This window comes from Amphiprion ocellaris, chromosome 21 (genome assembly GCF_022539595.1).
Source record: "Amphiprion ocellaris isolate individual 3 ecotype Okinawa chromosome 21, ASM2253959v1, whole genome shotgun sequence".
NCBI classification, from domain to species: domain Eukaryota; kingdom Metazoa; phylum Chordata; class Actinopteri; family Pomacentridae; genus Amphiprion; species Amphiprion ocellaris.
In genome coordinates, this window is record NC_072786.1 from 992,729 (window position 1) to 1,014,468 (window position 21,740).

Consider the following 21,740-nt stretch of genomic DNA (forward strand, 5'->3'; position numbering starts at 1 on the left):
TTGGCTTCATTTCTGGAGCCAGACGCTACGTCCATCTTTATATACAGTCTATGGTCTGACCAATCACTGCTCTCTGGCTCCGCCCTCTGAGAATCTTGTCGTCGTTTGGCTCTACACTTGCTGATGACCACTTCCGGTCTCAGAAAATGAAAAAACGGACCTTTTTCCGTTTCTGTCTCTTACTGAATTTATTTTTGGGTTATTCTACATATAAAATGAAAATCAAAGCATTTTTAAAATTTCGTATATCCTTTTGTGATCATGAAAAGGATCACAAAGAATGTATTTCAATTTTAATTTTTGTATTTTAAAACGAAAATCAAATAACCACTCGTTTTTTGTTTTTCAATACCCGTTTCAGAACGGAAAATCCAATTGCCAAAATATACACGGACCCACAGAAGTACACAAACAGCACTATAAGTAGTACTACTGATTATCTACTTGATCAAAAACATGTGGACAGAAGCTATTGTAACTCCAGCAGTTTCTGTCCATATACATTTGGAGACATATGGGACTTTGTGCCCACATATTTTTTTAGCCATAATTATGAGGACACAAACTAGATGTCCCAAAGTATATAAACAAAAAAGTACTACATAGCTAATTGGTCAAAAGTATGTGTACAAACCTCTTAAAGAGCTATGGGTTTCTGTCCACATACTTTTGAAAATATTTATTAGTTTTATTTATTAGTCTTTTATGGCCGCATATTTTCCCATAATTATGATGACACAAACTAAATGCACTAAAGAAGTTAAATAGATTTACTAACAATAGTACTCAATACACAGAAGTACACAACACTTACTATAGTACTTGGTCAGAAGTATGTGGACACTAGCCCGTAGACTTGCAGTGCTTTGTGTCCACATACTTCTGTCTGTTTACATCTTTATCTGCTGTGACTTTGTGCGTCATGCTGCCGCCAGCAGAGGCCTCCGTGTGTCCGTTTCCTCCTCTGTGACCCGGAGCCGAGCGGCTGGAGGCGGACACATTCCTCCGTCCTCCCCCAGGACCGGGAGGGAGGGAGTCAGAGGAAGAAGAGCAGCAGGACGGACACACGGACCGGACCGACCCTCCGGTAGCAGCAGCTGTAGCTTTGATCCGACTACGGTTTGGATTTTCAGCTCTGGAGTTTCAGTTTGTTGCCGTTGGATCCCGGAACAAACGGAAAATGCGGCTCAGGAGGCGTGAATCCGAGCAGCAGCGACGCGTTTAAAGCGGACCGAGCTGCGGTTCGTGTTCCGTTAAGTGAGTGATGACAGGTCTGAAGACGTCAGCGCCGCCGGGGAAAGTAAGAAACCACCTGCTGTAAAAGTTTCCTGGAGCTCCTCACGGATCAGCCCGAGCTGCTGACACCGGGAACCGCGGGGAACCGAGCCAGAGCGCGCAGGGAAGGAATGCGGCTTTTACGCACGGAGCCGCCGCAGATCCCGAGCAGAGCCTCCCGTCTGGTGAGCGCCGACCCCTGCCGCCTCCCCGGGCCCCGCGCCGGGAGTCTGCCGTGATGTTGCCATGGTGCCTCGGGCTCAGGTGAGCAGCGCGGCGGAGCTCCGGTCCGGATGGCTCGGCGGGACGCGGTGAGGTGTCTGCGTTGTCTGCTGTACGCGCTCAACCTGCTGTTCTGGGTGAGCTGATCGATACCTGATCGATAAGTCTGCGGGAATAGTTCGAAATTCAAAGTTACACTGTGTAAAAATAGTTAAAGTATGCAGTAAAAGTTTACAGTAACAGTTAATGTTTACAGGAAAAATTAAAGTTTAAAGTTTGGAATAACAGTTAAAGTTTGCAGTAAAGGTTTGCAGTGAAAGTCTGCAGTAAAAGTTTACAGTAAAAACTTAATGTTTACAGGAAAAGTTAAAGTTTAAAGTCACAGTTTGGAATAATAGTTAAAATATGGAATAAAAAAGAAAGTTTTGCTGTAAAGGTTTGCAGTTGAAGTTAAAGTTAGCAGCTAAAGTCAGCGTTTGCAGTGAAAGTTTGCAGTAAAAGTTAAAGTTTGCAATTAAAGTTTGCAGTTAAAGTTTGCAGTAAAAGTCTGCAGTGAAAATTTACAGTAAAAATTAATGTTTACAGGAAAAGTTAAAGTTTAAAGTCACAGTTTGGAATAATAGTTAAAGTATGCAGTAAAAATAAAATTTTGCAGTATAAGTTTGCAGCTAAAATCAGAGTTTGCAGTAAAAATTTGAAGTAAAAATCAAAGATTGTAGTGAAAGTTTGCAGTAAAAAATAGAGTTTGCAGTAAAAATTTGCAGTTAAACTTTACAGTAAAAGTTTGCAGTAGCCTAAATGTTTGCAGTAAAAGTTAAAGTTTGCATTTAAAGTCTGCAGTAAAAATTTGAGTTTGCAGTTAAAGTTTACAGTTGAAGTTTTCAAAAATGAAAGTTTGCAGTTAAAGTTAAAATTTACAGTAAAATTAAAAGATTATAGTGGAAGTTTGCAGTTAAAGTGAGAAATTGCAGTGAAAGTTAAAGTAGGTGTGGTAGTTAGCTGGTTAGTGTGTTAGCTGGTTAGTGTGGTAGTTAGCTGGTTAGTGTGGTTAGTTAGCTGGTTAGTGTGTTAGTTAGCTGTTAGTGTGTTAGTTAGCTGGTTAGTGTGGTAGTTAGCTGGTTAGTGTGTTAGCTGGTTAGTGTTGTTAGTTAGCTGGTTAGTGTGTTAGCTGGTTAGTGTGGTAGTTAGCTGGTTAGTGTGGTTAGTTAGCTGGTTAGTGTGTTAGTTAGCTGTTAGTGTGTTAGTTAGCTGGTTAGTGTGGTAGTTAGCTGGTTAGTGTGGTTAGCTGGTTAGTGTGTTAGCTGGTTAGTGTGGTTAGTTAGCTGGTTAGTGTGTTAGTTAGCTGGTTAGTGTGGTTAGCTTGCTGGTTAGTGTGTTAGTTAGCTGGTTAGTGTGTTCAGTTAGCTGTTAGTGTTGTTAGTTAGCTGGCTAGTGTGGTTAGCTGGTTGGTGTCTCTAGTTAGCTGGTTAGTGTGTTAATTAGCTGTTAGTGTGTTAGTTAGCTGTTAGTATTGTTAGTTAGCTGTTAGTGTGTTAGTTAGCTGTTTAGTATGTTAATTAGCTGGTTATTGTAGTTAGTTAGCTGTTAGTGTGTTAGTTAGCCGTTAGTGTGTTAGTTAGCTGTTAGTGTTGTTAGTCAGCTGTTATTGTGTTAGCTGTTAGTGTGTTAGTTAGCTGTTTAGTATGTTAGTTAGCTGGTTAGTGTGGTTAGTTAGCTGTTAGTGTGTTAGTTAGCTGTTAGTGTTGTTAGTTAGCTGTTAGTGTGTTAGTTGTTAGCATGTTAGTTAGCTGTTAGTGTGTTAGTTAGCTGTTAGTGTGTTAGCTGTTAGTGTTGTTAATTAGCTGTTAGTGTGTTAGTTATCTGTTTAGCATGTTAGCTGTTAGTGTGGTTAGTTATATGTTTAGTATGTTAGTTGTAAGTGTTGTTAGCTGTTAGTGTGTTAGCTGTTAGTGTGTTAGCTGTTTAGTATGTTAGCTGTTAGTGTTTTAGCTGTTAGTGTGTTAACTGTTTTGTATGTTAGCTGTTAGTGTTGTTAGTTAGCTGTTAGTGTGTTAGCTGTTAGTGTTGTTAGTTAGCTGTTAGTGTGTTAGTTAGCTGTTAGTGTGTTAGTTAGCTGTTAGTGTGTTAGCTGTTAGTGTTGTTAGTTAGCTGTTAGTGTGGTTAGTTAGCTGTTAGTATGTTAGCTGTTAGTGTTGTTAGTTAGCTGTTAGTGTGTTAGCTGTTGGTGTGTTAGCTGTTTAGTATGTTAGCTGTTAGTGTTATTAGTTAGCTGTTAGTGTGTTAGCTATTAGTGTTGTTAGTTAGCTGTTAGTGTGTTAGTTAGCTGTTAGTGTGTTAGTTAGCTGTTAGTGTGTGTTAGCTGTTAGTGTTGTTAGTTAGATGTTAGTGTGTTAGTTATCTGGTTGGTGCCTCCAGTGAAACTAGGCCAGTGTCTGAGTGAAACCACTCTGACATTCTGAGTGTTATTTGCAGCAGAAACTGATCCGTGATGTTTATTTCTGTGTGTTTATTTGTGTGCCGTCCAGCTGATGTCAGCCTGTGTGCTGGGAGTGGCAGCGTGGATCCGAGACTCCCTGAACACCGTCCTGACACTGACAGCCCACACCAGGTCAGTACCCAGAACCAGAACCCGGACCAGAACCAGAACCAGGAACCTTCTGGTCCTCAACAGTTACTGTGAGATATGATGTTGGATTTTATGATAGAATGTGAAATAAATCATCACATTTTCAGTATTTAATCTTTTTTTGTGAAAACAGTCAACTGCTGTTGGAATTTGATGCTGCCACCACCATGCTTCACATAATAATGCTGCCACCACCATGCTTCATATCATGATGCTGCCACCGCCATGCTTCACATAATAATGCTGCCACCACCATGCTTCATATCATGATGCTGCCACCGCCATGCTTCACATAATAATGCTGCCACCACCATGCTTCATATCATGATGCTGCCACCACCGTGCTTCATATCATGATGCTGCCACCACTGTGCTTCCCATCATGATGCTGCCACCACTGTGCTTCCCATCATGATGCTGCCACCACCATGCTTCATATCATGATGCTGCCACCACCGTGCTTCACGTCATGATGCTGCCACCACTGTGTTTCATATCATGATGCTGCCACCACCATGCTTCACATCATGATGCCAAACATATCATCTAGTCCGATGGACATAAAGCTCCATCCTGGTCTCCTCAGACCAAAGAACCTTCTTCCAGGTGTCTTCAGAGTCTCCACATGTCTTCTGGTGAACTCTAGTCCAGACCATTTTTTCCTTTCACTTTGTCTCCATAAAGCTTTGACTAGTGAAGAACAGACAGCAGTTGTGTTGTTAAGCTTGGAACTCCTTCAGAGGACTCATAGGAGTCTTGGTGGCCTCCCTCTCTAGTCTCTTTCTCCTTCAGAGGAGTCATAGGAGTCTTGGTGGCCTCCCTCCCTAGTCTCTTTCTCCTTCAGAGGAGTCATAGGAGTCTTGGTGGCCTCCCTTTCTAGTCTCTTTCTCCTTCAGAGGAGTCATAGGAGTCTTGGTGGCCTCCCCCTCTAGTCTCTTTCTCCTTCAGAGGAGTCATAGGAGTCTTGGTGGCCTCCCTCTCTAGTCCCTTTCTCCTTCAGAGGAGTCATAGGACTCTTGGTGGCCTCCCTCACTAGTCTCTTCCTCCTTCAGAGGAGTCATAAGAGTCTTGGTGGCCTCCCGCTCTAGTCTCTCAGGTCTTGAGGACGTCCTGTTCTAGTCAGATTTATTCATGTTCCATCTTCCTTCCATTTCTTAATGATGGATTTAACTGGACTCCGGGAGATCTTCAGGAACTTTAAATGTTCTTGTATTGTCCTGACTGATGCTTTTAACAACCTTTCCTCAGAGTTTCTTGGTTCTTTAGTCTTCATGGTGTGGTTCCATCCAGGAGTTCTGGACCTTCTTTATCCTATCTGTAACTGAACCGAGTGTGTTTGTGTCCACAGGTTGGAGGAAGCTGCCGTCCTCACGTATTCTCCAGCTGTCCATCCCGTCATCATCACCGTGTGCTGCTTCCTCATCATCGTCGCCATGGTTGGATACTGTGGGACGCTCAGGTGTAACCTGCTGCTGCTGTCCTGGGTACGAACCAACATACGATCATCATACATGTGTTAGGATACAGTTTAATGCAGGTTAGAACGTTTAGTCATCGATCACATACCAAGTAGAACCTGATCTGAAAACAAACTGATACTAAACAGAGATCATAATAATAAAATCACAGGCAATTAATGGATTCATTAATGTTCCACTAATGTTCCACTACTGTTCCAGTAAAAAGAACCTTTATTTTAAACATTAATGGCTGTATTATTATTATAATTATTTTAGTTTTATTTTACTGATTTTTCCTGTTTCTTTGCAGATAATGAGTAAAACCACAAAACAAAATCATTGGAAATAAACATTTATTAATGTTTTAACTATAAAAAAGTCCAAACTTGTAAATAATATTCAGTATTTCTGTTTTTTAGAGCCTTTTTATGGTAACTTTATCACCTCTTCTATACTGGAGGAATTTTAACATTAAATCAGGTTCTTTTTAAGGTAAATTTTAATATATTTGCATTATTTTCCAGGTAAACCTCACTTTCAGGTAACGTGTAAAACGTGACGTTATATTTGCTCCCCTGAAACACCAGAACATGTATGACGTAAGCATGTATCATGTAAACAAGTGTGTGGTTTTTCTTTAAACCAGGTGAGCTCTCAGGTGAGGGCAGGTGGAGGTCAGTCTGTCTACCTGTGATCCTGTCACCTGAGGGGGCGGGGCCAGGTGTCAGGTGTCTCTATTGTCCCTCAGAGATAACAGGCCGAATCCCCCAGGGGCTGATGGGAAAACACCTGAGAGATCACCTGACAAAGGACCGACTCGGTTACATCTGCTGGGTCTTTATGTTTACTGTTCCACTAACGTTCCACTAATGTTCCAATAATATTCCACTAGTGATTCCAACTACTGTTCCACTAATATTCCACTAATGTTCCACTAACGATTCCAACTAAAGTTCCATTGATGTTCCACTAAAGTTCCACTACTGTTCCACTAACATTCTACTAATGATTCCAACTAATGTTCCACTAATGATTCCAACTAATGTTCCATTACTGTTCTACTGATGTTCCACTAACATTCCACTACCATTTCACTACTCTTCCACTGATGTTACACTAGTGTTCCACTAATATTGCACTAGTGTTCCAGTAATGTTCCACTAATGTTCCAGTAACGTTCCAGTACTGTTCCACTAATGTTCCACTAATGAATTTTCCACCAATATTCCACTAATGTTCCACTAAATTTTCATTAATGATTGCAACTAATGTTCCACTACTGTTCCACTAATATTCCACTAATATTCCACTAGTGTTCCATTAATGTTCCACTACTGTTCCACTAACATTCTACTAATGATTCCAATTAATGTTCCATTAATAATTTCAACTAATGTTCCACTAGTGTTTTTACTACTGTTCCACTAATAAATATTCCACTTACATTCCACTAATGTTTCACTAGTGATTCCAACTACTGTTCTACTAATGTTCCACTACTGTTCCACTACTGTTTCACTAACGTTCCACTAAAGTTCTGTATGTAAACTAAACCTCCAGACAGACTAGATGTTCTGTTTCTGTTAGTTTTGGCTACAAATGAAGCTGTTTAATTAAAAGATGTTTGACTCTGAGGACGTTCCTCTGACTAGAGAACCTGGTTTTGTTGAATCAGATGTTTCTGAGAACGTTCCTCTGACTAGAGAACCTCGTTTTGTTGAATCAGATGTTTCTGAGAACGTTCCTCTGACTAGAGAACCTTAATCAGAAGATGTTTAACTGATCAGAGAACCTTGTTCTGTTCTGTTCCAGTACTTCGGCAGCCTGTTGGTGATCTTCTGTGTGGAACTGGCCAGTGCTGTCTGGACCTACGAGGAGGTGAGAACGTTTCATCTGTTATTCAGTCTTGATCTAACAGAACCTGAAACATGAATCAGAACCTTCAACCAACCTGTCAGAACATCAGATCCACCTGTTAGAACCTCGTTTATCTTCACTGTGAGAGAACTCATAGACGTCTTCTAGAACGATTTATTCTCTATAAATATTAAAACCAGGAACCAGAACGTCCAACATGGTTCCTCAGATCGATTCTAGTTTGAGTCATTTTGTGTCTTGTTGGAACACTTTAGTCTCATTTTAGTTATTTCTGTCTCGTTTCTGGCTGCTTCTTGACTCTTTTGTCTCTTTGTCTTTGTTTTGTCTCATTTCCTGTCTTGTCTTTATTGTCTTCTCTCATTTTTGTCATTTTCTGTCTCATTTTTGTCATTTTCTGTCTTGTTTTTGGTTGCCTCGTGTCTTTTGCATATTTTTGTCTCATTTCCTGTCTTGTTTTGGTTGTCTTCTATCCAGTTTCTCTTGTTTTGGTCTCATTTGTGTCATTTCCTGTCTCTTTGTGACAGTTTTGTATTTTTTTCGGGGTTTGTTTGCGTAAAAATCCAGGAACCAATACGTCCACTGTTTCCTCAGATGTTAAAACTCTGGAACTAATGTTGTCTCCATGTATTGTAGATCCTAAACCATTGACATGTTTACAGACTCTGAAGGACAGTTGGTTTCTGAATCTTTTCTGTCCTTCGGGTCTTGTTTTTGTTGTTTGTGTCATTTCCTGTCTTATTGTGTCTCTTTGGGACAGTTTTTCCTCCTTTCTATTGTTTTATATCCTATTTTTTTCTTCGTCTATCTCACTTTGATGGTTTAATGTGCATTTTGAGTCACTTTATGTCTCATTATTCTTGTTTTTTTGTCTCATTTGTGTTGTTTTGTGTCTCTTTGGGGCAGTTGTGTCTCTCTTTCTGTCATTTTGTGTCTCATTTTGGTCATTTTATGTCTTTGGGACAGTTTTATCTCTTTGTCTTCACTTGATGTCTTCTTGTTTTGTGTCTCTACAGCTGTTCCTGATGGTTTAATCTAGTTACTAAAGCATAAAATGTTTGATAAATTGAGTCATTTTGGAAATTTTTAAAAAGATAAAATGTCTTTCAAACCTGATGGCAGCTTTTTGGGGTTCAGGAGGTTAAAAACTTTTACTTTTCCTTAATTGTTACATTTTTTTCAATGCATTTTCTTTAGAATAAACTATTTTTTCCCATAAATAACAACTTTACCTCATGGTTTAGTCCTTTTATCATTAAATCCAGACCCCTGATCTGACTTTTCCCTCTAAATCATGTCCTAACTCTGTCCTGGTGTCTTAATAATCCTGTGTTTTCCGGTTTCTCCACCTCTGCATGTCTCCATAATATTTTAATCAACCAGTTTGTATATTTTCTCCACCTCTGGACGTCTTTATAATATTTTAATCAACCAGTTTGTATATTTTCTCCACCTCTGGACGTCTTTATAATATTTTAATCAACCAGTTTGTATATTTTCTCCACCTCTGGACGTCTTTATAATATTTTAATCAACCAGTTTGTATATTTTCTCCACCTCTGGACGTCTTTATAATATTTTAATCAACCAGTTTGTATATTTTCTCCACCTCTGGACGTCTTTATAATATTTTAATCAACCAGTTTGTATATTTTCTCCACCTCTGCATGTCTCCATAATATTTTAATCAACCAGTTTGTATATTTTCTCCACCTCTGGACATCTCCATCGCTGAGCAGCAGCTGCAGAACAAACCGAGTTCTAAGAATAACCAGAAATGTGAGACTCGTCCAGATCGCTGCTGCTCTCAGATCAGATCCGGTTTCAGACGAACACAACAACAACAAGCGGAGAGTAATCGAGTACTTTTACTCCAGTAACTGATAGCTGTAAAAGCTTCAGAGGGTTTCAGACGACAGGTATGAAATCAAATCAGAGAAATGAACAGAAGATCTGATGTTTCACCTGAAGCTCTGCTGCTTTTAACTCTAAACGGCTCATTTTTATCTCTGGATAAAATCTGGAACATTTTAGTTGTTTTCTGCCTCATTTTAGTTGTTTTCTGTCTCATTTTTATAGTTTTTTGTCTCATTTTTGTTGATTTCTGTCTAATTTTAGTTGTTTTCTGTCTTATTTTTGTTGTTTTCTGTGTCATTTTGGTCGTTTCCTATCTCTCTCTCTCTATAAAAGTCAGAATTTTATTCTGCTGTATAGAAAACAGATCCAATGACTGTTTATTTTAGGACACTGCCTGATTTTTGTCTTCATGAATTAAGTTTGAAACGTTCAGATTTCACAGGTTTGCAGAATATTTGGTGTTTTAGTGTTGTAGTTTCTGCAGTGTTCTGTTCGTTCGTTTCTCTGGTTTGAAAAGAATTTTTCCTGAAGCTGCAGCTGTTTGTTTTGTGCTGTTTTCTGGCCTCAGTTTATCTCTGCAGCTGTGTGTGTTTTAGCTCAGCTGCCTGCAGGGGCTTCTGGGTAACGTAGTGAATCTTATCAGATCAGACACACCTGGAGGGAAGGGGTTGGTGGGGAGGAACGGCAGGAAAATGTCCAGACTGACGGAAGCAGAATTTAAAAGACAACAACTTTGATCAGTTATTTCCTCCAAACCCCAGAAGTCTGCCAGTGGATTTAAAGAACGTTACCTTGAAAATAAACCTTCACAATGAACCCATTTATCAGCCAGAAACTGTATAAAGAGAGAAAACAAATCAGCTTTTCAACTTTCCTCCTGAACTAATCACTTGTTAAATAAAGCAGGAAAATGCACCAAATCTGTGGTTAAACTCGTGGTCTTTCATTAAATCATTCTAGTCTACATGTCTCATTAAAAATAACGAGATTCTGATTTTAACAACTAAACATTCTGCACTGAAAACTCCGTTAACTTGGCTAAAATGTAGAATTTTACTTTACGTTTGGTAAGTCAGGCATATGGGTTCTGTAAAGCGTCTCAAGACAATTTGACTGTAATTGGCGCTATAGAAATAAAACTGAATTGAATTCAGATTTTTTTTCTGATATTTTTGACTTTGTATTTCATGAATTAGATGTTTTAATCTCAGGGTTTATTTCTATTTGTGACTCTTTATTTCATACCAGTGAGCTTTTTTATCTTCCAGATGTTCTGTCTGGAGAAACTTGGAGTTTTGTGTCATTTTCAGGTTAATATCAGGTTATTTACAGGTTACTTTCTGGTTATTTTCAGGTTATTTTCAGGTTAAATGTCTATTTCCTCCTCTAACCTGTTGTTTTCTCCTCAGCCTTCAGTCCAGCGCTCTGATATGATCAGTCTAAAATCTCGGATGCAGAACTTCGGCCTGCAGAGATACCAGTGGTTGACACACACCTGGAACAGCTTCCAGACGGAGGTAACACACACACACACACACACACACACACACACACACACACACACACACACACACACACCTGGAACAGCTTCCAGACGGAGGTAACACACACACACACACACACACACACACACACACACACACACACACACACACACACACACACACACACACACACACACACCTGGAACAGCTTCCAGACGGAGGTAACACACACACACACACACACACACACACACACACACACACACACACACACACACACACACACACACACACACACACCTGGAACAGCTTCCAGACGGAGGTAACACACACACACACACACACACACACACACACACACACACACCTGGAACAGCTTCCAGACGGAGGTAACACACACACACACACACACACACACACACACACACACACGCACACACACACAGGGACAGGTATGGTCATGTGACCTCACAGGTGTGTGCTCACCTGTGTGCAGTTTAAGTGCTGTGGGGTGATCTACTTCACCGATTGGCTGGAAATGACCGAGATGGACTTTCCTCCTGACTCCTGCTGCTCCAATCAGTATCCAGGCTGTGCTCGCCACGCCCACTTCCATGACCTCAGCGACCTGCACCAGGAGGTGAGACGCTCTGATTGGACGAGAAACTGTGACTGTAGTCCATTTAATGAGTCCATTCAAAGTTCTGTTTCCACAGTTCCAGGTCCTTGAAGTCCGTAGAGGTGGATCAAGATTTATCACTTTTTCCATCATTTCTGATCTTCAGAACTTCATCAGTCCAGCAGATACACACAACTTGCAAAATTACCCCCAAAACAGCCAAAATTACCCTGAAACCTTCAAATATGCCAGCAAAAACATGCAAAATCATCACAAAATCAGCCAAAGTTACCACGAAAAGGACCAAAACTACCACAAGACAGGTGAGATTTTGACAAAATCTCAAATTTGGCCCAAAAAACATACAAAAATAACCACAAAAATGGCCAAAATTACCACAAAAAGACACAAAATCACCCCAAAAAGAGGCAAAACTACCTTGGAAGGTTCAAATATGCCAGCAAAAACACCCCAAATCACCACAAAAAGTACCAAAACTACTACAAAACAGATGAAATTATGACAAAAACTCAAATTTGGCACAAAAAACTTGAAAAATTACCCCCAAAACAACCAAAATTACCCTGAAACGTTCAAACATGCCAGCAAAAACATGAAAATTCACCACAAAAATGGCCAAATTTACCACGAAAAGGACCAAAACTACCACAAAACTGCTGAAATTGCTACAAAAATTCTAACTTGGTGCAAAAAACAACAAAATAACCCCAAAAAGAGTCCGAACTACCCTGAAAGGTTCAAATATGCCAGGAAAAACATCCAAAATCACCACAAAACAGGTGAATAGTACCTAAAATCTGTCCAAGCTGCTTCAAAGCTTTTCCAAAAGGGTTTGAACTTTTTGTAAAATGTAAATAAAACTCATCCAAAATGACTGAAAAACTGTACTAGATGAGTGAAAGATGAACCAAAATCACTTCCAAACTTATCCAAAGTGCCTCAAAACTTTTAATGTTGTAACCAACTGTGATCATTTTGTATTATGGGATGTATCCTAGTGTGAACAGTTTAATGTCTATGAGGTAGAGTCATAGAAACAATCACTAGACGTGTTTCTGTTTCTTCTGAATTTCCCGAAATTGTCCAAAATAGCTAAAAGAAATTCAAAAATAAGCCAAAAACTGTCAAATAAATACTTCAAATGTACCCAAAATGCATTGAAACGTGACCAAAAACTGAAAATTACTCAGAATTTGTCCAAAATTACAAATCAAAATGTCCAAAAGACCTTAAATCTGCCTGAACGACTTCAGAACTTTACCAAAATAATTTGAAACTTTTGCAAAGTGGAAATAATACCTTTGTCCAAAATGATTCCAAACTTATCTTAACCCTCGTGTCGTCCTGCGGGTCAAATTGATCTGGTTTAAAGTTTGAAAATGTGGGAAAAAAAAGTCTATTTTCACAGTAAAACTTCTGATGTCCACATTTTCAACATTTTTGGGAAATCTTTTTGGTGGAAAAAAAGAAATGTTAAAAATGTTTCTTAAGAACATTCACCAAAAAATCAACCAAAATCCAGCGAATTTCACTGGATTTTGGTTGATTTTTTTGTGAATGTTCTTAAGAAATTATTAGAAGTTTTACTGATATATATGGAATCACTTTAGATATTTTTAGGATTTTTTTGGAAGATTTTACTCATTTTTTGAAAATATTTACAAATATTTTCTTGCCAAATTTGGGGGATTTTTTTAAAATAAAACTTTGAAGGAATTATTGGAATTTTCTTCCTGAAGGTTTTGCAAATTTTCAGAAATTTGGGGAATTTTTTTGCAGAATTTTTGGATTTTTTTCAGACAAGGAAACAATATTTTTTGGTGCCTATAAATGAGGACAACAGGAGGGTTAATGTTGTCAAAGCTTTTCCAGACCCATCGTGTTCTCTGGTTCTTTTGGTTTCAGGGCTGCGGTCCGAAGATCTACAGTTTCATCCGAGGGACGAAGCAGCTTCAGGTTCTTCGGTTCCTCGGCGTTTCCATAGGCGTGGCTCAGATCCTCGCCATGGCGCTCACCTTAACGCTGCTCTGGGCGCTTTATTACGGACGCAAGGCTCCAGAGCTGGACTCGCCAATGCCGCTGCCGTTGGATGACCTCGCCGTCGTCACGGCGACCAACGGAGCCTCAGCTGAGGCCTCGAAGTCGGGCTGCAGCCGGACGAATAAAAGAAGTACGAACGTGACCTCCAAACCCAAAGAGTTTGAGATGGAACGACTTCACGCTGCAGCCTGAAGGAAGAACGGGACGATTCTGCTGGTTTAGTCCAACGTCAGGAACAAAGACAACAAACTCACCAAGAAAATACCTTCATACCTTCGATCTGCTTCCTTTAGTTTCACCTCCAAACACCAAGAAACCCTGGAGTTAAAGTCTTTAACTAAACCTGATCCTTTGTTTACGTAGACGGTGCAACTAGTGGCCGGATGCTAGAGATGTGTTCAGTAGCTTCCTCTTTAAACAATCAATAACAATAATAATAAACAACTTTAATAAATAACTAGTTGATCCCAGTTCGTCTGAAACACATCATCTCTGGTTGGAGGTCATTAACCTCCACAGAAGTCTCTGTCATGGTGCCTGTTGCTGCTAAATCCTCTTATTTTACCACCTTTTTACTACTAACTTCTACAATCCCCCAAGAAAGTGATGTTTTACTCAATAACCATAAAAAAGACATTTTTGACACATTTGCCATAAAAACATCTTGAGTTCACATTTCTCTAGACTGGAAGAACACTGGGCTGACATTAACCATCATAGAAGTCTTTGTCATGGTGCCCCTTTGCAAGCTAAACTCCCACAATGCTTTCTGCTTTTACTGCATTACTTTTACTACATTAGGTTAATGGAGGAAAAACACATCTGAGTTCTGGTAAAAACTGCAACTAAAATAACTAAAAAAGACTGAAAATTACCACAAAAAGACACAAAATCACCCCAAAAAGAGCCAAAACTATCTTGAAAGGTTCAAATATGCCACCAAAAACATCCAAAATCACTGCAAAAAGTTCCGAAATTACCACAAAACTGGTGAAATTGTGGCAAAAACTCAAATTTGGCTCAAAAAACTTGCAAAATTACCCCAACAACTTGCAAAATTACCCTGAAACGTTCAAATATGTCAGCAAAAACATGGAGAGTCACCACAAAAACGGCAAGTTCTACCTTCAGACTGGGAATATTTCCACAGTTCCAGGTCAGTCAGTAGGTCTACTCTAGAACTTTCTCCAGTTGTCGGTAGGTCTACTCTAGAACTTTCTCCAGGTGTTGGTAGGTCTACTCTAGAACTTTCTACAGTTGTCTGTGGTCTACTCTAGAACTTTCTACAGTTGTCTGTAGGTCTACTCTAGAACTTTCTGTAGGGGACGTTCTCCTTTCTTGATTCCATTGTTTAAGTTTAGTATCACTTAGAACATTGTAGAACCTTGAAGTCCATAGAGGTGGGTCCAGATTTATCACTTTTTAATGGACTTTTTCCATCATTAGCCTCTAATACTACATTTAAACAGGGTTCTACTGGAGCTTTACAACAAGGTTCCACCAACAGAACATTAAGGAAAAGGTTGGAAACAGAAATGTAGTTTTTTCCTAATATATTGCAGATATATTCAGTTGTCAAGCATCTAAACTGGATTAATTTTAATAACTTTATGTACTTGAAGTGTGTTTTATGGAGGAAGATTGTATCAAATCAGGATTTGGTGTCTATAGATAGTAAATATTAAATGTCTTAGATTGGATCATAGGCAAAAGAAACTAGATTGGTACTTCCCTAATGAACCTCATAGAGCAGCTCCATTACAAGCTAGCAGGATTTTAAGTAATCAGATATGAATATTTTGACATGAAAACACCCAACAAAAAGTTAGAAAAACAAATCACAGCCTCCAAATGAACACTAATACCTCTCAAAAACCTAAAATATAAATCACAACCTTCTAGAGGAACATTTATTCCAGACTAAAGTGATTTAGTTTCAGTGAAATCCTGAAATCAGGTGAGGACAGAACCTTTAGAGGGCCGATGACAGAACCATGTGGAACACCTCAGGTTCTAGTTTGACTGATAAACCAGGTAGAAGGTGGAACCAAAGATCTCAACAAGTTCTTTGTTGTTATTCCTGATGGACTAAATGATGTAGTAAACAGCAGAACTGGAGGAAGAAATCCTGAAGGTACGAAGAGAAACGGTTGTTTGTTTAGAACATCCTGAACTCTGAGGTGAACCTGGATGTTCGTGGCACTAAAAGGAAACAACCACTGACGTTCTCCTGTGGGGGTTCTACCACTAAAGAGATCTCCAATGTTTGACTCCAGACGAACTGAGTTTGTTCCAGTTGGTCGTGGAGTCGTTTTTAATGAAGCTATTTAATGACTGTTGACCAAAGTGCTTCCCAGAGATTATTAGAACAAACGCAGCAGGATGTTCTATAGGAGAACGTGTGCATGGTGTTGGATATTCAATGTTTGTCTCACAGCGATCAGAGTGTTGGATCCATTCGTCACTGGAATAAAAACTAAATGTTGAAGCTTTGGAGGTTTTTCTTCTTCAATCAAACCAAACTCAGTTGTTTTCTACGAACCTTTTTAACCAATCTGGAGTCTGGAACTAAAGTTTAAATGTTTGTCAGTCAGTCTTTAGTCTCCAAAGACTCCTAGAACTCTCAGTCTAAGGTGGAACCATTGAAACATGAATCTTTGTCACATTTTGGTTCCTTCATAGTTTCATTGAGGTTCTTCTGGAAATCAGATAAAATCTGCTGGATCATAAATAAACAAACAGAAACTAGAATTATCAGTTGTAAGAACGTAGAAAGTAAAGTTCTGTGGTCAGATGGAACAGAAGCTGAAAGTGAGGCCTTTAACCCCAAGAACCTAAAATCTACTATCAAGCATGGAGGTGGCAGTATCATGCTCTGGGGCTTTCTAGAAGAGCTTCTGGACTGGTTTCAGACTGGATGTTGGACTGGTTCTGGACTTTCTTAGTTCTTATGTTTGGTTTTGGTCCCAATTTTGTACTGGTTCTTGACTCTTTTAGGACTGGTTTCAGACTATTCTGACTGGTCCTGAACATTTTTTAAAAAACTGGTTTATGTTTGGTTCCAGTCTTGGTTCTTCTGGTTTTGGATGTGATTTAAAGTTGGTTTAGGATTTATTTTATTCTGGATCTGGTCCTGGATGAGGACTGGTTTCAGACAGTCTTGGGCGGGTCTTGGATTTTATCAGGAGTAGTTTAGGTTTGGTTTTGGTCACGAATTTGGTCCTGGTTTTAGACCTTTTAAGGACTGGTTTAGGACTGATTTCAGACTGTCTTGGGCGGGTCTTTTTATAACCCCAAGAACACCAAACCTACCATCAAGCATGGAGGTGGCAGTATCATCGTAGGTTATATAGGTTGATCTTGGACAAAGTTGGATGTTTCAACCAGACAATGAGCCCAAACACACATCAGACGTGGTAAAGAAATGGTTCCATCAGGCTGGAATGAAGGTTCTAGACTGGTCTCCTCAAAGCTAATATTTGGTTAAATTTGTCCGTTTCCTCCTCAGTTCGGTTCTTCTGGTTTCAATCTTCTGGTTTATCTTTGACTCCTCTGGACAGAATTGGTTCAGTTCAACTACATTTGTTGTCTTTCTAACTTGGTTCTTCAGGTTCTTGATGGGTCTAAGTCAGGACTTTGGGGAGACCAGTCGAGAACCTTCATTCCAGCCTGATGGAACCATTTCTTTACCACGTCTGATGTGTGTTTGGGCTCATTGTCTGGTTGAAACATCCAACTGTGTCCAAGATCAACCTTGTGCTGATGGTTGTAGGTTCTCCTGAAGAACGTGGAGGTGATCCTCCTTCTTCATTATTCCATTTACTTTGTGGAACGATCCAGTTCCACAGAGCATGATACTGCCACCACCATGCTTGGTGGTAGGTTTGGTGTTCTTGGGGTTCAAGAAAGACCCACCCAAGACAGTCTGAAACCAGTCCTAAAGAAGGCAAAAAGTCTTTTTCAGATCTTTACTGAGCTTCTCAGACTTTCCCACTGTAGTGTTTGAGTCTAATGAGTGGATCTAATGGTTCTATTTAAACTGGATCAGAGGAGTCAGCAGCTGTAGTCGACTGGAATCACTCAGGAGAAATTAAAAGGTCATGAAACTAAGAAAATTTGATTAAGACAACTTTCTACATCAACAAAACTCATAATTCAAGGTACTGTTTGTGTATTTTTGAGCAGATGTTTTCACATTTTTTGAGAAGACCTTTAATTAATCTCTGAAAGAACCAAAATGTGACAAAGATTCATGTTTCAATGACTCTATTGTAGAAAACTCAGAGTTCTAGGAGTCTTTGGGGACTAAAGACTGTTACGATGAACATGATCTTTACGAGTCCCCGACTATAAGTGCTGCATGTTTTAACCCTGGTGTCGTCCTGTGGGTGAAAATTGACCCGTTTTAAAGTTTGAAAATGTGAAAAAAAAAGGTTTTCACAGTGAAACTTCTGATGTCCACATTTCAACATTTTTGGGAAATTTTTGAACATTTTTTGGTGGAAAAAAAATGTTAAAAATATTTCTTTAAGAACATTCACAAAAATCAACCAAAATCCAGCGAATTTCGCTGGATTTTGGTTGATTTTTATGTGAATGTTTTTAAGAAATTATTAGAAGTTTTACTGATATATATGGAATCATTTTAGATATTTTTAGGATTTTTTCTGGAAGATTTTTACTCATTTTTTGAAAATATTTTCTTGCCAAATTTGGGGGATTTTTTAAAAATAAAACTTTTAAGGGAAACTTTTAAGGAATTATTGGAATTTTCTTCCTGAAGGTTTTGCAAATTTTCAGAAATTTGGGGATTTTTTTTGCAGAATTTTTGGATTTTTTCAGACAAGGAAACAATATTTTTTGGTGCCTGTAAATGAGGACAACAGGAGGGTTAATGGTGAGAATTTGCTGTTCCTGTGTTTGAAAATGGTTTAAATGCTTCTGTGCTTTTAGACGATGTTGACTTTGTTCAGAACTCGACCAGAAAGGCAGCAGAACGTTAAATGTGCTGAAAGGTTTGGGGTCTGGCGGACGAAGCCTCCGTCCAACCTGCCGACGGAAGCTTGGCGGCCGGATCGAGTGCAGCTGTTGGGAGAAAGTGGAGCAGAGATCGGTCCATCAGCTGTCCGCCGTGGATGAAATTCCACCTCCAGAACCACTGTACGGAGTATTAATAGTCTATTTAGCCGTCTCACTTTACACCCGACATATTTTTACACTGGGCAGAAAGAAAAGTGCTGAAACCACGGCTTCAATTACTAACAGCCAATTAAAGCGAGTTAAAGCCACCGCTTCAACGTAGATGGACGGGAACCATCTGAACACTCTAAATAGTTACCATGGCAACTTCAGTTCAAGGAAAGTCAGCTTCTTTATCAGAGTTCATTCCTTTTCCTCGATAGAAAACAGGTTCAGCTGCAGCAGAAAAATCTGAAGAAACTTCGACTTCCTGAAGTAATTTTTGCAATTCTTATAAAATTAGAGCTAAAGTTTAAATGAAAAAAGTGTAATCTGAAGTTAGTGTGACGCATAAAAGTAAATTCTAATCACCCAAACAGAAAGATTAGTTCTATTAATCATTGTAACTTTTTATCAGGTTCATTCTTCTATTACACTATAAAAAAAAATCAGAATTTTACAGAATTTTTAACAGAATTTTACAATTTTTTCTGTATATTTGAAATACATGAAAATATCTCAACAATAAATAAAAAAGAAATTTAGTTAGCATTTCAGTGTTTAACATAAAATAATCTTATGCAACGCTGTTGTAAAGAAAGTCTATCATTTTATGGATTTTTTTTTTCAGGCTTATTTTACAGATTTTTACCAGATTTTTGAAAATACACAAACAACAAAATACTTACATAAAATTTACAAAAACAGAGACAGAATTTCCAGGTCTAAATAAATCTAATCTAAGAATAAACTAGAAATAAACATAAAAGTTCTATTTTTTTGTCTTTTACAATAATTAAAATTTCAAAAATATTTTTTTTATTTATCAGATGATAAACAAAAATCACAATTATTGTGATTTGCTGTAATAAATAAAATGCCATCTTAACCAAAATCAAAACATATTTTAAAATATGATCATATATTATTTACTGAATATTTTGACATTCTTTTACATATTTTATTTTATAACCACAAATAATAACCACAAAATTTCTATTTTTTTGAAAGAAAATATTTTTTTTCTAAAATATATTTGATTTAAAATATGACCATGTATTATTTATTGAATTTATTTTTTTTAAAATTTTTATTCACGTTTTACTCTTTTTTTTTAAACATCATTTGGAAATAAAAAAAAAATCAAGATTACAGAAATCTAATTTACACATTTAATGTGTGTTAATGCATTTAATTGTAAAACTATCTTAAAAAAATCTGTGAATATCTTTACATTTTTTTTTTTTAACCCTCCTGTTGTCTTAATTTACGGGCACCAAAAAAAATAAAAAATTGTTTCCTTGTCTGAAAAACATCCAAAAATTCAGCAAAAAAAATTCCCCAAACTTCTGAAAATTTGCAAAACCATCAGGAAGAAAATTCCAATAATTCCTTAAAAGTTTCCCTTATAAGTTATTTTTTTAAACAATCCCCCAAATTTGGCAAAAAAATTCTTGTAAGTATTTTCAAAAAATGAGTAATAATCTTAAAAAAAAAAAAAAAACCTAAAAATATCTAAAGTGATTCCATATACACTATATTGCCAAAAGTATTGGCTCATCCATCCAAATAATCAGAATCAGGTGTTCCAATCACTTCCATGTCCACAGGTGTATAAAATCCAGCACCTAGGCATGCAGACTGCTTTTACAAACATTTGTGAAAGAATGGCTCGCTCTCAGGAGCTCAGTGAATTCCAGCGTGGAACTGTGATAGGATGCCACCTGTGCAACAAATCCAGTCGTGACATTTTCTCGCTCCTAAATATTCCACAGTCAACTGTCAGCTGTATTATAAGAAAGTGGAAGTGTGTAGGAACGACAGCAACTCATCCACCAAGTGGTAGGACACGTAAACTGACGGATGCTGAGGAGTATAGTGCCAAGAGGTGGCCAACTTTCTGCAGAGTCAATCACTACAGACCTTCAAACTTCATGTGGCCTTCAGATTAGCTCCAGAACAGTGCTTCAGCAGAGAGCTTCATGGAATGGGTTTCCATGGCTGAGCAGCTGCATCCAAGCCATACATCACCAAGTGCAATGCAAAGTGTGGGATGCAGTGGTGTAAAGCAGCCACCACTGGACTCTAGAGCAGTGGAGACACCTTCTCTGGAGTGACCAATCATGCTTCTCCATCTGACAATCTGATGGACCAGTCTGGGTTTGGTGGTTGTCAGGAGAACGATACTTGTGGGACTGCATTGTGCCAAGTGTGAAGTTTGGTGGAGGGGGGATTATGGTGTGGGCTTGTTTTTCAGGAGCTGGGCTTGGCCCCTTAGTTCCAGTGAAAGGAACTCTGAATGCTTCAGCATACCAAGACATTTTGGACAATTCCATGCTCCCAACTTTGTGGGAACAGTTTGGAGCTGGTCCTTCCTCTTCCAACATGACTGTGCACCAGTGCACAAAGCAAGGTCCATAAAGACATGGATGACAGAGTCTGGTGTGGATGAACTTGACTGGCCTGCACAGAGTCCTGACCTCAACCCCATAGAACACCTTTGGGATGAATTAGAGTGGAGACTGAGAGCCAGACCTTCTGGTCCAACATCAGTGTGTGACCTCACAAATGTGCTTCTGGAAGAATGGTCAAAAATTCCCATAAACACACTCCTAAACCTTGTGGACAGCCTTCCCAGAAGAGTTGAAGCTGTTCTAGCTGCAAAGGGTGGACCAACATCATATTGAACCCTAAGGATTAGGAATGGGATGTCACTTACGTTCATATGCCAGTCAAGGCAGGTGAGCGAATACTTTTGGCAATATAGTGTATATCACTAAAACTTCTATTTTCTTTATGAACATTGACATAAAAATCAACCAAAATCCAGTGAAATTGACTGGATTTTGGTTGATTTTTATGTCAATGTTCTTAAGAAACGTTTTTAACATTTTTATTCCACCAAAAAATGTTCAAAGATTTCCCAAAAAAGTTGAAAATGTGGACATCAGAAGTTGCACTGTGAAAATCTTTTTTTCTCCACATTTTCAAACCTTAAAATGGGTCAGTTTTGATCCACAGGACGACACGAGGGTTAAACACAAATATATAAAATAATTTTTAATTTAAAAGTTGAAACTGTT

The 21,740-nt window shown here is 38.6% G+C and overlaps 1 protein-coding gene across 1 annotated transcript; it reads left to right on the plus strand.

Moving 5' to 3' along the window:
- Positions 1–1,021: 1,021 nt before the first annotated feature.
- tspan12 (tetraspanin 12) lies at positions 1,022–15,967 on the plus strand. The gene is made up of 7 exons (XM_055006607.1): positions 1,022–1,634; positions 4,023–4,105; positions 5,472–5,607; positions 7,396–7,461; positions 10,725–10,832; positions 11,296–11,439; positions 13,345–15,967. Exons 1-7 carry the CDS (start codon positions 1,569–1,571, stop codon positions 13,669–13,671), a joined length of 930 nt encoding a protein of 309 aa, XP_054862582.1. The 5' UTR covers positions 1,022–1,568; the 3' UTR covers positions 13,672–15,967.
- Positions 15,968–21,740: the final 5,773 nt, after the last annotated feature.

Excerpts from the sequence above, each read along its gene's own strand:
- tspan12 (XM_055006607.1), top strand. The coding sequence starts at position 1,569 with ATGGCTCGGCGGGACGCGGTGAGGTGTCTGCGTTGTCTGCTGTACGCG. Across the intron at positions 7,462-10,724 it reads CTGTCTGGACCTACGAGGAG|CCTTCAGTCCAGCGCTCTGA; the intron begins GTGAGAACGTTT and ends TTTTCTCCTCAG. Across the intron at positions 10,833-11,295 it reads GGAACAGCTTCCAGACGGAG|TTTAAGTGCTGTGGGGTGAT; the intron begins GTAACACACACA and ends ACCTGTGTGCAG.